At 41.1% G+C, this 11,550-nt stretch overlaps 1 protein-coding gene across 11 annotated transcripts in view; it reads right to left on the bottom strand.

Moving 5' to 3' along the window:
* Nucleotides 1-1,049: 1,049 nt before the first annotated feature.
* Nucleotides 1,050-11,550, bottom strand: part of NFYA (nuclear transcription factor Y subunit alpha) — a 27,462-nt gene continuing 16,961 nt past the window's right edge. For 7 of the 11 annotated variants that reach the window (XM_019029432.4, XM_019029428.4, XM_019029430.4 and 4 more), the window contains 6 exons: nucleotides 11,311-11,442; nucleotides 10,715-10,820; nucleotides 9,325-9,491; nucleotides 7,926-8,099; nucleotides 6,514-6,615; nucleotides 1,050-3,664 (listed from right to left, as the gene is read on the bottom strand). In XM_019029432.4, coding sequence (XP_018884977.1) covers nucleotides 3,611-3,664; nucleotides 6,514-6,615; nucleotides 7,926-8,099; nucleotides 9,325-9,491; nucleotides 10,715-10,820; nucleotides 11,311-11,442 — 735 coding nt within the window. In that variant the 3' untranslated portion in view covers nucleotides 1,050-3,610. The remainder of the gene's footprint in view (nucleotides 3,665-6,513; nucleotides 6,616-7,925; nucleotides 8,100-9,324; nucleotides 9,492-10,714; nucleotides 10,821-11,310; nucleotides 11,443-11,550) is intronic. The other 4 variants (XM_019029431.4, XM_055391915.2, XM_019029434.4 and 1 more) reach the window with 1 other exon arrangement.

Genomic DNA, 11,550 nt, shown 5'->3' with positions numbered 1-11,550 from the left:
GGCTGCCCGCCTAGGTACCGGAAACAGGGTCCAGCCGCGTAGCAGCCAATCCGCATAGCAGGCTCTATTCGGGGCCCTGCCGCCGACCAATCCGCGCAGGCTTCCTTGGGACAACGCCAATCGGAAGCGACTGCAGTCACCGCCCCACCACCTTCCCACAGCCTTAGCGGGGCCTACTTCCGCGGGGAGAAGGGGCTGGAGGTGCGGCGGTCCGCGCTTTCAAAGGAGCAAAGCTGTCTTTTCTACTGGAAACGGGGGAGGTGAAGACGCTCCTACGATAAAGCCGTTGGTGTGAGATAAATATCGAGAGGTCTTTCCCCCATACCACAGAGTAGAATCTTGGGTCATCTCTGAATTTGGTAAGGACAGGTTCCACTGGCATAAATCTAAGCCAAACTCAAGCACAGTTTAACTAAAGCTATCAAATACTGTCAGTGCTTTTCCTTCATTGTGGAGAGTTTCTCCTCTCTCATCTGCCAGGGCAGGTCTACTGCTCTCATTATGAGTGCTTCCTCGGGCTGTTTGTCTCTTGTGTGTTGATAATGGCATATCGGAGGCTTCTAGTCTTTGTTGCTTATATTCCCAGCGACCGTAAGGTAAAACAGTAACAAGGTGAGCATGCTGTGGATTTTTAACAATCAGAAAAGTACTTTTGTTTTGGTCTTCTGCCAAAACAAAATCTAACAAAACGTAAAAAGTACATCTTCACTACCTGAAATTCTACAATACTTAATCAAGGCTGTTTTTGTGATAACGGCTAATTTTCCTCATGGAATTACTTCATCACATTTTGATAAACACTTTCAGTAGTAGCATCAAATGTATGATCAGCCTGCAGGTGACAGAAAAAATCTCCTCAACAGGGTGGAAGGGCCAAAAGGGAAGAAATTAAAGGGAGATAAAGCTAAGAGGCTCAGACATTACAAGTTTGATACTGTTTACAGAGACACCGTCCATGCAGACAAGTCTTGTCGGGGTAGATCAAAATTTCAACACTGGAAACACAAACTAGAACCCAGGAGTTGCAGATTCCTCAAAAGTCACATTACTTTTCGGTTATTTTTATAAATTTATTTTAAAAAATAACAATTGCAATGACATTAATGATCGATCACCTGTACACCCCCATACTGCTGGGGGAAAAACCTTTGATATAGTTGAATCCCAAAGAGAAATCAAGACATTATTATCAGGCACCCTATAGCCACAAAATGCTGTTGGTCCAGTGGCATCGACACTGACATGTTCAATGTACCAGTGCAGTTAAAATATATACCCTTAAAATTATCCTGCAAAAAAAAAAAGCACTCAAGTTGCATAACTAGGCATTAAACCAATTATTCATTCATCCATTCACTCTTTCTCCATCTGTAAAGTCATCACTACAGTCACAAATAAAAATGAATAAAAGAACTAGTATCAAAGAAAAAATCCAAATGTCAATACCCTGCCCCCACTTTGTGGGCTACTACGGTGTGCCAAAGTGACCACAAGAAAAGGGTCATGAGCTATTTGAAATGCAATGACAAAATGACAACTGAAGCACTTCAAACAAAATTCAAACTCATCTCCCCACAAATAAAAAATTCAGCAACAAGGCTGGCATTACTATGTACAAACTTACAGACACAAATAAATAGCATCTTCTAACTGTTGGCGGCTTAAGCACTCAAAGTTAGGTCTGAGTAATTTCTTTCTGAACTCTGCATCTTAGACTCCTAAATTAACCAAGGAATATAAATTCCTCATTGTTAATAATCTATTCTCTGAAAAACTTGGGACTTACTGAATAACATTAATATCCCAAACTCTTGTAGAGCTAAAAGTTTCTAGTGAGCTTACCAAAGGATCAGTCCTTTGACATCTGGAAGCCAGGAGCGATTACCAGATCCCTGGGACTAGGAATATTTCACTTCCTGTTTCCTTTGCATAGCTCTGTACCTCTATTTCTATCATTACGATCATCTCTCTTTGTGGTGTTTTTAGAGGGCTTAATTTCTGTCTTAATACAGTTAAGCTGAAGTCAAAGAAGAACCAATTTTTATTCTTGGTATTTAACCCCCAATGTTCCTCAGAATTATTGGGTTTTCCTTGTTTTCAGAGAAGGCAGCCAACTCTTCTGAAATATCATCTTAGTTCTCTCAGGGTTCAACATCTAAAAGAGAAATACATTTCTGAGGCACAACCCATTCTGGGAACAGTGGCCCAGCTCCTGACCCTGCAGGCATGTTTCTTTCAGTCTGCAGTTTATTCTCACAGTATGGATGCAATGAGAAAACCTTTCTGCACAAGGCCTATGGAGAAAACATGAAAACTGGCACCAAAGAATCAGCTGCCATGGGAAGAATGAAAATGCTCGCTTTCTAGGGCCAGCATTGTGCTGCAGGAGTGAAGCCAACATCCACCTCAAGCTTTAGTGGGTAACTTGGACTCTGTCCAGGACAGTGTGACTGATCAGTGCTTTCCAGAAATTGTCAAGGATCAAATCTCAGGCTTCTTCCTTTCAGTGCTTGTTAAAGGTTCTAGAGTAAATGTGAATTACTCTCTTCATCTTAATGATCCATTCCAGGTATCCATCCACTGGAGAATCGTGCTCTATGATAACATACGGGTGTACATACTCTCTCTCTCTCTTCCTCTCCCCCACTCTCTCCCCCTAGGCTGAAACACATGAATCTTTCAGTTCCCCAAATGCTGTCACAAAGTCTATGATTGAAAATCTCTAGTTTGGCCCTTCCTTTAGGAGTATTACAAATCTCCTCAGTGCTTCAGCAAAGAAGTTGTTGAATAGTCTTGTTCTCTACTTAGGAAAGGCAGTTTCAAGGTTTAATAACCCTCTACATTGTCTTAGAAGTAGCCACAGCAAGTATGATGGTCCAGATGACCAGTCAACAGAGGGACAAGCAGGCCACAACTTTTCAAAGCTAGAAAAAGAGATTCGGCAATGTATATTTTTAGTGCTTGAGTCTTTTATCATTCTATCCCCAGAATTAGCTTTTTCTTGGCTAGAGTCCAGAAATATCAACCTACCATATGGGCAGAGAGGAATTCTTATTATTACCACAGATTGGAAGAATGTATCTCAGGAATTTATTGTTTCCATATCACAAGATAGAACTTCCTTGCCTGGAAGCCATCTCTGAATACAAAACGTCCATTCAGTTAGTCAGTGTGAGATTCCCCCACCAGAGGGATAGATGCTGTCTAGATTCCATGGGAAGGAGTGGGCTGCCGCTTTCCTGATTGCAGTTTTGGTTGAGAAGGTTGTTCTTCCCTGCTGAGATGGCTGGCTGACTTCACCAGTCAAGGTAAGTGCTTTGTGTACTGCTGGGGTGGCATGTGTCTCCTTGCATCATCCGAATCCATGAAATGTCAATGTCATCAACAGTCTGAAATAGGTCCTGACTGAAAGAGTAAGACAAAGGCTTGCAACTTCAATTTGCCAGGCATCGCTGCAATTGTAATACTGAGCCACTTATTAAAAACTAAGTGGTTTCTGTCCTGTAGAAAAGGGCAGAATGTGATCATCAATGTCCCATTGGAAGAGTTGATCAATTTCCTGGAACAGTGAGAAACATGACCTTGATCAGCTCCATCACATGGCGTGGGGTTAGGACACTCGGATGATCTGTGTCATTGCTTCTTCATCGGCTTGGTTTGGATCCTAGAGACAAAGATGACATGATGATTAAAGTCCTTTGCAAAAGCAACAGGAACTCATGGCTTTCACTACTTATCCCCCCAAGAGAATACACATAACTTTACCAAGTAAATCAAAGGCTTGTAATACATCTTAAGTCTGCATACATGGCTTAAAGTGTAGCCCCATTAGGAAAGAAGAGACAATAAACCTTATTCTTAAAATAATTTAAAGTCTGGCCTGCACTCCATGGTGAAACACTGCAAGGCTGTTAGTGTATCTCTTTCCTAAGGACCTTGTGTTGTTCTCTATACTTAAGGGTTAAGAGTATTCAGATTCAGGTGTCTAAGGAAAAGACCCAGAGAAACCATGTCATGCTGTATTTTTGTCACTGTTTTTTGATCATCATTTAAATACTGAGTACTTAGCAGGGCTGGAAAGAATCATTAGAATCTATACACTTTAATGTACTCGTTTTACAGATAAATCTGAAGGCCAGATGGGTAAAGTGATTTGTGTGGACTAGGGTCAGGGTCAGAAAGTTAGGAGTCCAGCAAGGGCTAACTCCCAAATCTCCTGACTCCCATTTAATCTTCTTTCCACTAAACTCTATATGCTGTTTCTCACTTAAGACCTACAGTGTTAATACAAGGATAAATCCTTGCAAGCTTTTTGCAACACTCCGCAAGAACCACCTTTAGTTCCCCCATACCAAGGCTCTGAAGCCTTGGTAGGCAGGATCTGAGAAAAAGCTGAAAGCCTTCTGGAGATGGAAGACTGGAACTGGGTCTTGAACAATGAGCAAAAACAACTAGCATTTACTGAACTCACCATGCACTAGGTATGGTGCTACACAGATGCCTAATGTGGATTACTGAATGAAATCCCTACAACATTGCTGTGAAGTATCAACAGTATTCCACTTTACAGATAAAAATAAAAGAGGCTGAATTGACCAAGATCATATTGTTAGCACACAGAATGAGGAGAGTTCCTGGCACAATGCCCTCCTGGCACAATAGCTGTCAGGCCCACATTCATACACTGTATGAATGAATAGCAATGAGAAAGGAGGGGCTCTCACACTACAGGTGAGGACTAATAGCACTGAAAGAGTTGTTAGTGTTCATGTGTGGGGACACCGAGGAAACCTAGTTTGATTGTTGAGAGGGGTGATAAGGCAAAGTTGCTTAGATGTTATACAGAAATAGTTTGAGATTTGATGCAGTTAAGAAATGAGAACTATTAATAGCATGCATCCTTGACCTGGGGACTGGCAGGTTAAAAAAAACACTTTAACCATCTGGCAGTACTATATAAGGCCAATTAGAGGAGACTGGAGATTAATTTGATGGATATTGCAATAGTGCAAGTGGAATGTGATGTTAATATAGAATGGAGTATCAGCAAATGGGAGGAATCTATTAATTCAAGAAACACTGATTGCTTGGTTCAGAACTGGATACTAAACCCAACAAATACATCTAAGTCAGTACTTAAATACAACTTACTTAAATAGAATTAAGTCCAATAAATATAGCAGAGAACGAAACAATCCTCTACCCTCTATACAACTTATAGTCTAGTGAAGGAAACAATCTTGAAAAATTCAACAACTTAAGTATTATTACACTGTAAAGAAAAGGGCCAAGTGCAATGGTGTGCGCCTGTAATCCTAGCACTTTGGGAGGCCAAGGCTAGAGGATCACTTGAGCCTAGGAGTTTGAGACCAGCCTGGGCAACAAAGTGAGACTCCATTTCTACAAAAAATTTAAAAATTAGCTGGGCATGGTGGTGTGTGGCTATAGTCCCAGCTACTCGGGAGCCTAAAGTGGGAGGATCACTTGAGCTGGGAGGTCAAGACTAAAGTGAGCCATAATCACACCACTGCCTCCAAAAAAAGAAAAGATGTTGTAAGAACATACTGAGAGAGAAGAGATCTATTCTAGATAGGGTATTTAATTAAACCCAGACCTAACAGATAGGGAGATAGCCATGAAAAAGATAAAGGGCATACAGACTGAAAATTCTAAGGACAAAGACCCATGGCAGGAAGTAGACCAATGAACAGTAAACAGCAGCAGAGAGATCAAGAAGTAGAAATGCAGTTAGAGGTAGACAGGAGCTGGAGCATGTAAGGCTTTGCTGGGCATAGTAGTAAGCACTTTGGATGTCAGTCCAAGCGCAAATGGGAAAGGGTAGGGGTTGAAGGAGCTTGAGCAGAACAGGGACTTGATAGGATAAACATTTTAAAAAGATCACACTAGGATGTGGAGAGTAGGCTAGAGGGAACAAAAGTGGAAGAAGGGAAACCAAATTAAGCAGCTATTTTATAAATCTAAGCCAAAGAAGAGAGGATTAGACCAGGCTCACATCAGTTAGAAGGGAAAAAAGTAAACATTCAAATTATATCTGTGATGGGGTAATAAAACTTGTTCAATAAAAATAAAACTTGTTCCTTGAAAATTAAGAAAAGTGTGATTTTCAAGAAAGAATGAATAGTAATGAGTGACAAAGACGAAGAGCATCTCAACCCTCCAAGTAGCTGGGACTACAGGCATGCATCACCAGGCCTGGCTAGTTTTTGTATTTTTTTGTAGAGATGGAGTTTTGCCATGTTGCCCAGGCTGGTCTTGAAATCCTGGGCTTCCCACCTCAGCCTCCCGAAGTGTTGGGATTACAGGCATGAGCCACCAAGTCTGGCCTAGTGGTTTTAAGATAAAAGATAATCTAAAGAGACATAAGATTGCATCCAGTTTAGAGAATGTGAGTAGTCCCAGAGTAGGAAAATAGCAAGAGGACACTGCTGAAGGCTTCAACTCAAGTCAATACAAGGTAATAAAGAGAAGAATAAAATGTATATGTCTTCCTACCTGCATATGGGGACTATCCTTTTCCTTTGGAGAGAAAAATCGTCCACCTTCACCACGCTTCCGTGCCATGGCATGACGGTGCCGAGACTCATGCAGGTATTTCTAAAACGAGAAATAAAACCAGTTAACTATTAATACTATCCAAAACCAGCACAGTTATCTAGTGCACAAATTCCATTCTCCAAAGTTTAAGACAGATGGGATCAAAGTCACAAGGGACAATTATGACTTAGAATGATGATGGAAGCTTTGGAGAAAACACCTAGTAAGTAATATAGCTAACCATATATAACTACTGTAAGACTGTGAATGCTTATAGTATGAATTTTTTTAAAAAAAATAACAGACTACCACCTACACTTCACAATATATACACTTTCCTCTGCTTTAATAACAGGCCAAATTTCGTTTGAGCAAATGAGTGTTCAGTAAAAAGACTTTCCTAGCATTAAAGTTTATTATTATTATTTTCTAGAAATGGGGTTTCACTCTGACACCCTTGCTGTTGGACTGCAGTGGCATGATCATGAATCACTGCAGCCTTGAATTCCTGGGCTCATGTGATCCTCCTGCCTCAGCCTTCCAAGTAGGACTACAGGCATTTGCCACCACACCAGGCTGGACTTTCCTAGCCTTATCTGCATGTTAGGTGTGATCAGGTAACTAAATTCTGGCTAGTGGAAGGTACACAACTTCTTCAAAGTTTCCTTGAAAGAAAGGGTACCTGGCCGGGTATGGTGGCTCACGCCTATAATCCCGACACTTTGGGAGGCCCAGGCAGGTGGATCACCTGAGGTCAGGAGTTCGAGACCAGCCTGGCCAACATGGTGAAACCCCGTCTCTACTAAAAATACAAAAATAAGCTGGGCGTGGTGGCACACACCTGTAATCCCAGCTACTCAGGAGGCTGAGGCAGGAGAATCACTTGGACATGGAAGGTGCAGGTTGCAGTGAGCTGAGATTGTGCCACTGCACTCCGGCCTGGATGACAGAGCAAGACTGAGTCTCAGAAAAAAAAAAAAAAATGAAAGGGTATCTTTCTTGTTCCCTTTCTTCCTAGGCTGGAGCCTAAGCAGGAATCTTGGACCATGAACAGCACACTAGCAATATTAAAGCAGTGAAACAGGTCTTGAGAACTGTGAAAATGTGCTACCAGTCCAGGATAATTTATCTCTGGACTACTTTTATGTATGAAAAAGAATAACATCTTATTTAAGCCACTGTTTGTTTTCGTTGTTATAACTGCAGCTGCATATTAGTAATAACAAATGCTAACTCTTACAAAAGAGACAACAAGTATCTAACGTCAATTGTTTGGAAGGTATGTGAGAAAACAAGCCATATAAAAGATAATTTCAAAAGTAGAACCCTGCTATTCTCCTTTCCTATATTCTTCCCAATGTTATACATACCCTTCTCTCCTTTGGAATTTTCCCTTCTGCCTCTAGTTTAGCTCGGGCTTGCCTCCTCTTAAGAATACGGTGGTATTGTTTGGCATTCACGTAGAGAGGCTCTTCTTCAAGCATCTCTGCTCCAGGTAGAGGGATTCTTTGGATAGCAGGCACAGAGCCAGCCCCAGGAACCATCTGTGTGAACAGGAAATCAGAGCTTATTGGTGGCATGAAGTATGGACACAGAAACAGTTTCTTGGTTCCTCTTCATCCATTTTTTTTGTAAATGCCACAAAAAGTAATTTTTATAGGGTACTTGAGTAAATGCGGATCCCTGGAGAAATTTATACTAAAGATCTGCACTTTAAACAAACACCCCAGATTACTGTGTCATAGGAGATTCAGGTGCCACTCTGAGAAACTATATAACCATGCCCTAATTCATGTCCACCCATGGCTCTAGATATTTCTGCTGCCATCTAATGGTCAGGAACAGTAGTCATAAGACAAAAAAAAACAGCGCAAAAATAGATAGACCAAGTGCTACCAAATGCCTATATTTATAAAAATAATTTAATAGTTAACTTATAATTCAATCCTAATTTTTCTTAAAAAACACCAAAACACTGTACTAAATGTACGTGAAAACAAGTAACAGAGTTCTGTACCCCACAGCTCTTTCCCAAATACAACCGCTTTGAATAACTATATTGAATCTTTTATAAAAATTATTTATTTTTCATTCAATTCGTAGAAACGAGGTCTCTCTACGTTGCCCAGACTGAGCTCAAACTCCTGGACTTAAGCCATCCTCCTGGATTAGCCTCCCAAGTAGCTAGGACTACAGGTGCATGCCACTGAGCCAGGGTTGGTTCTGTTTCTTTTCATAGCTTCCTCCACCTCTGTGCAGACTTCTGTTACTCATTCTTAATTTATGCATTTTAACATCCTATTTTGACATATGAGGATTTAGCTTTCAATTACACCACCCAAATCTTCCTATCTTCCCAATACATTTACATCACACTTTTTTTTTTGGTTTCTCTATCAATTACAATCTTTCTGATTTTTAGCTTATTTCTTATTTTGTCCATCATGGGCAATACTACTTTCCACTTCTCAAAGATTAGTATATAATTCCCTTCGTTATTTGAATTCTGAAAAGAATTGCATAAAATCACTATTTATCCATTGCTTTATCTCCAGCATCTAGAATAGTCCCTGGTGAATAGTCCCTGGCACATAGTAGGTGCTCAGAATGAATTATGGTTTGTCATAATGTTATTGTCAAAGTAGATTACCGACAGTGCCTTAAGGATCGATCTCAATCCCAAGAGGTCAACATAATAAATTTTAGGAGGCATCAAGTTGCATGTTCAAGAAAATTTCAAAGACAAAGCTGAAAAATACATTTTCTTACCATGACCATCCCTCCTGAATTGACCACATTGCCTGCCACTGGTAGTGTCACAGTGACAGTCCCTTGCCCACTGCTGGTTGTGTTGGTATTGGCTCCTGTTTGAACAATCTGTGCTCCTGCCAAACTGGCTGCTGGGATAGTGATCATGCCTGAAACAGGGACTGTAACTTTAAGAAAACAAAACATAAAACAAACAAAAAACAGGCACACAGAACAGAAAGAAGGGAACATAGTTAGTCCCTCTTCTATCTGGTACGCACTCACTGATCCTGGCAAAACACACTGAAAAACACAAGGGGAGAAAAAGTACTCTCCCACTGTGGTGTGCTATATATAATCTAAGTAATCACAATCTTTGAAATTCTATTAACTGTCTAGGTCCCAGTTTTGAGTAACTCTATCCTTAGCAGTTTTCAAAAGGTGAAAAGGTTTGGAGGCCTCCTCTTCTACAGGTCAGTCTGACTATAGCTATACCTACTGCTCTTGTACATAATGAGCAATCTGCTTCAGGACAGAGATTTTAAAACTTATACTTTGTTTATCTCAAACTGACAATGAGTCAGTTGTAGTATTAAAACTTAAAATTAAACCAAGCATTCCAAGTCCCCAGACTATCAATAGCAGCACTTGAGGATTTGTTCACCATTCTGTTTGAGCTCTTGCCTGGGCTCAATCCAGTTCAGGGCCTCCCCGGAGTAATCCAAGAGCACACAGTTAGTGCACTCTCTGGATCCTGTATATTGCAAATTTGCAATCACAAAGTCATGGAATCTAACAAAGATGTCCTTTTTTGATTTAACCATTTGACTAACAGGTGCTTCCAAAAGCCTTCAAGTTCAGTTTCTGCACTCCTCCTCCCAGACCAAACAGATCTATTATTTATGTTATCTATTCCTAGAACATACTTCCATGAGGGCCCTGCATTGTATTTATTTGTTCACATGTCTCTCTTACTAGACTAGAGGCTCTTTGAGGACCCTTCTTAGTAAAAGTGCTGTATACATAATAGTCATTTAAAGTAATGGAATGACCCAGAAAAAAACATAAGCAGCAATAGCACTCTAAAGCCAACTTGATTTTTGATCTATTTCTCTCTTTACCAATGAACTCCCTATTTCTAATCTTCCATTTAGAAACACTTCTTCCCTAAAAGCTTACACAATCCCTAGATTAGCAACCACTGTAGAAACTGCTACACATGGAATCACTGTTGGTCACAGATGGTGACAAGAAACCAACAATCAATGGAGAGCTAGAGGAAATCTTTTTTTTTTTTTGTCCAAAAAATATGTAGTGTCAAGTTCACCACTCAAATTCTAAAGATGTCAGTTGTCTAAGGGACAAAAAAGTTGCCCCAAAAAGTCCTAGGGAAGCTTATGGGTACACTTACCTTGCTGGAGAATGGTGCCATCTGCATTAACTGGCTGATAGACAATGGTCTGCCCTTCAGCAGTCTGTGCCACTTGCTGTCCCTGGACAGCAATCTGCTGCTGTGTCTGGAGGAAATAAGTAATGACACAATTCAATAGATCCCACAGATACTAACAAAGAACGATGTAGTCCTTAAAAAAAAAAAATTATTTTTTTGAGACAGAGTCTCACTCTGTCGCCAGGCTGGAGTGCAGTGGCGCAATCTCGGCTCACTGCAACCTCCGCCTCCTGGGTTCAAGCGATTCTTCTGCCTCAGCCTCCCGAGTAGCTGGGATTACAGGCATGTGCCACCATGCCCAGCTAATTTTTGTATTTTGACGGGGTTTCACCATGTTGGCCAGGATGTTCTTGATCTCTTGACCTTGTCATCAGCTTGCCTCGGCCTCTCAAAGTGCTGGGATTACAGGCATGAGCCACCGCGCCCGGCCAAAAATATATTTTTTTATGGTTTTCATCCCCTTTTCTACTATACATGCTATACATGAAATATCTGACTCAGTTTTCTGACTCTTCCAAATCAGTTTTGCTCCTGTGTGACAGAGCTAGTGGAATTACCTGAGTCTGGCCAGCAGTGACGGCCGTCTGGGGCTGCTGGATGATGATCTGCTGGGTCTGGCCCTGCTGGCCCTGCACCTGCACAGCCTGCCCACCCTGGATCTGGATCTGTCCAGGTGGGACCAACTGTATCTGCAGAAAAGAACATAAAAAAAGGATTGTACTCTACTGACACTGGTCTCCTTTGGTCCCCGAGAGTTATCCACATTTCTCTAGAAAGCAGAAAATGTTCTGAAGAGG

Source organism: Gorilla gorilla, chromosome 5 (genome assembly GCF_029281585.2).
Source record: "Gorilla gorilla gorilla isolate KB3781 chromosome 5, NHGRI_mGorGor1-v2.1_pri, whole genome shotgun sequence".
In the NCBI taxonomy this organism is placed as follows: Eukaryota; Metazoa; Chordata; class Mammalia; order Primates; family Hominidae; genus Gorilla; species Gorilla gorilla.
This window is presented reverse-complemented; position numbering and strand designations above follow the sequence as displayed.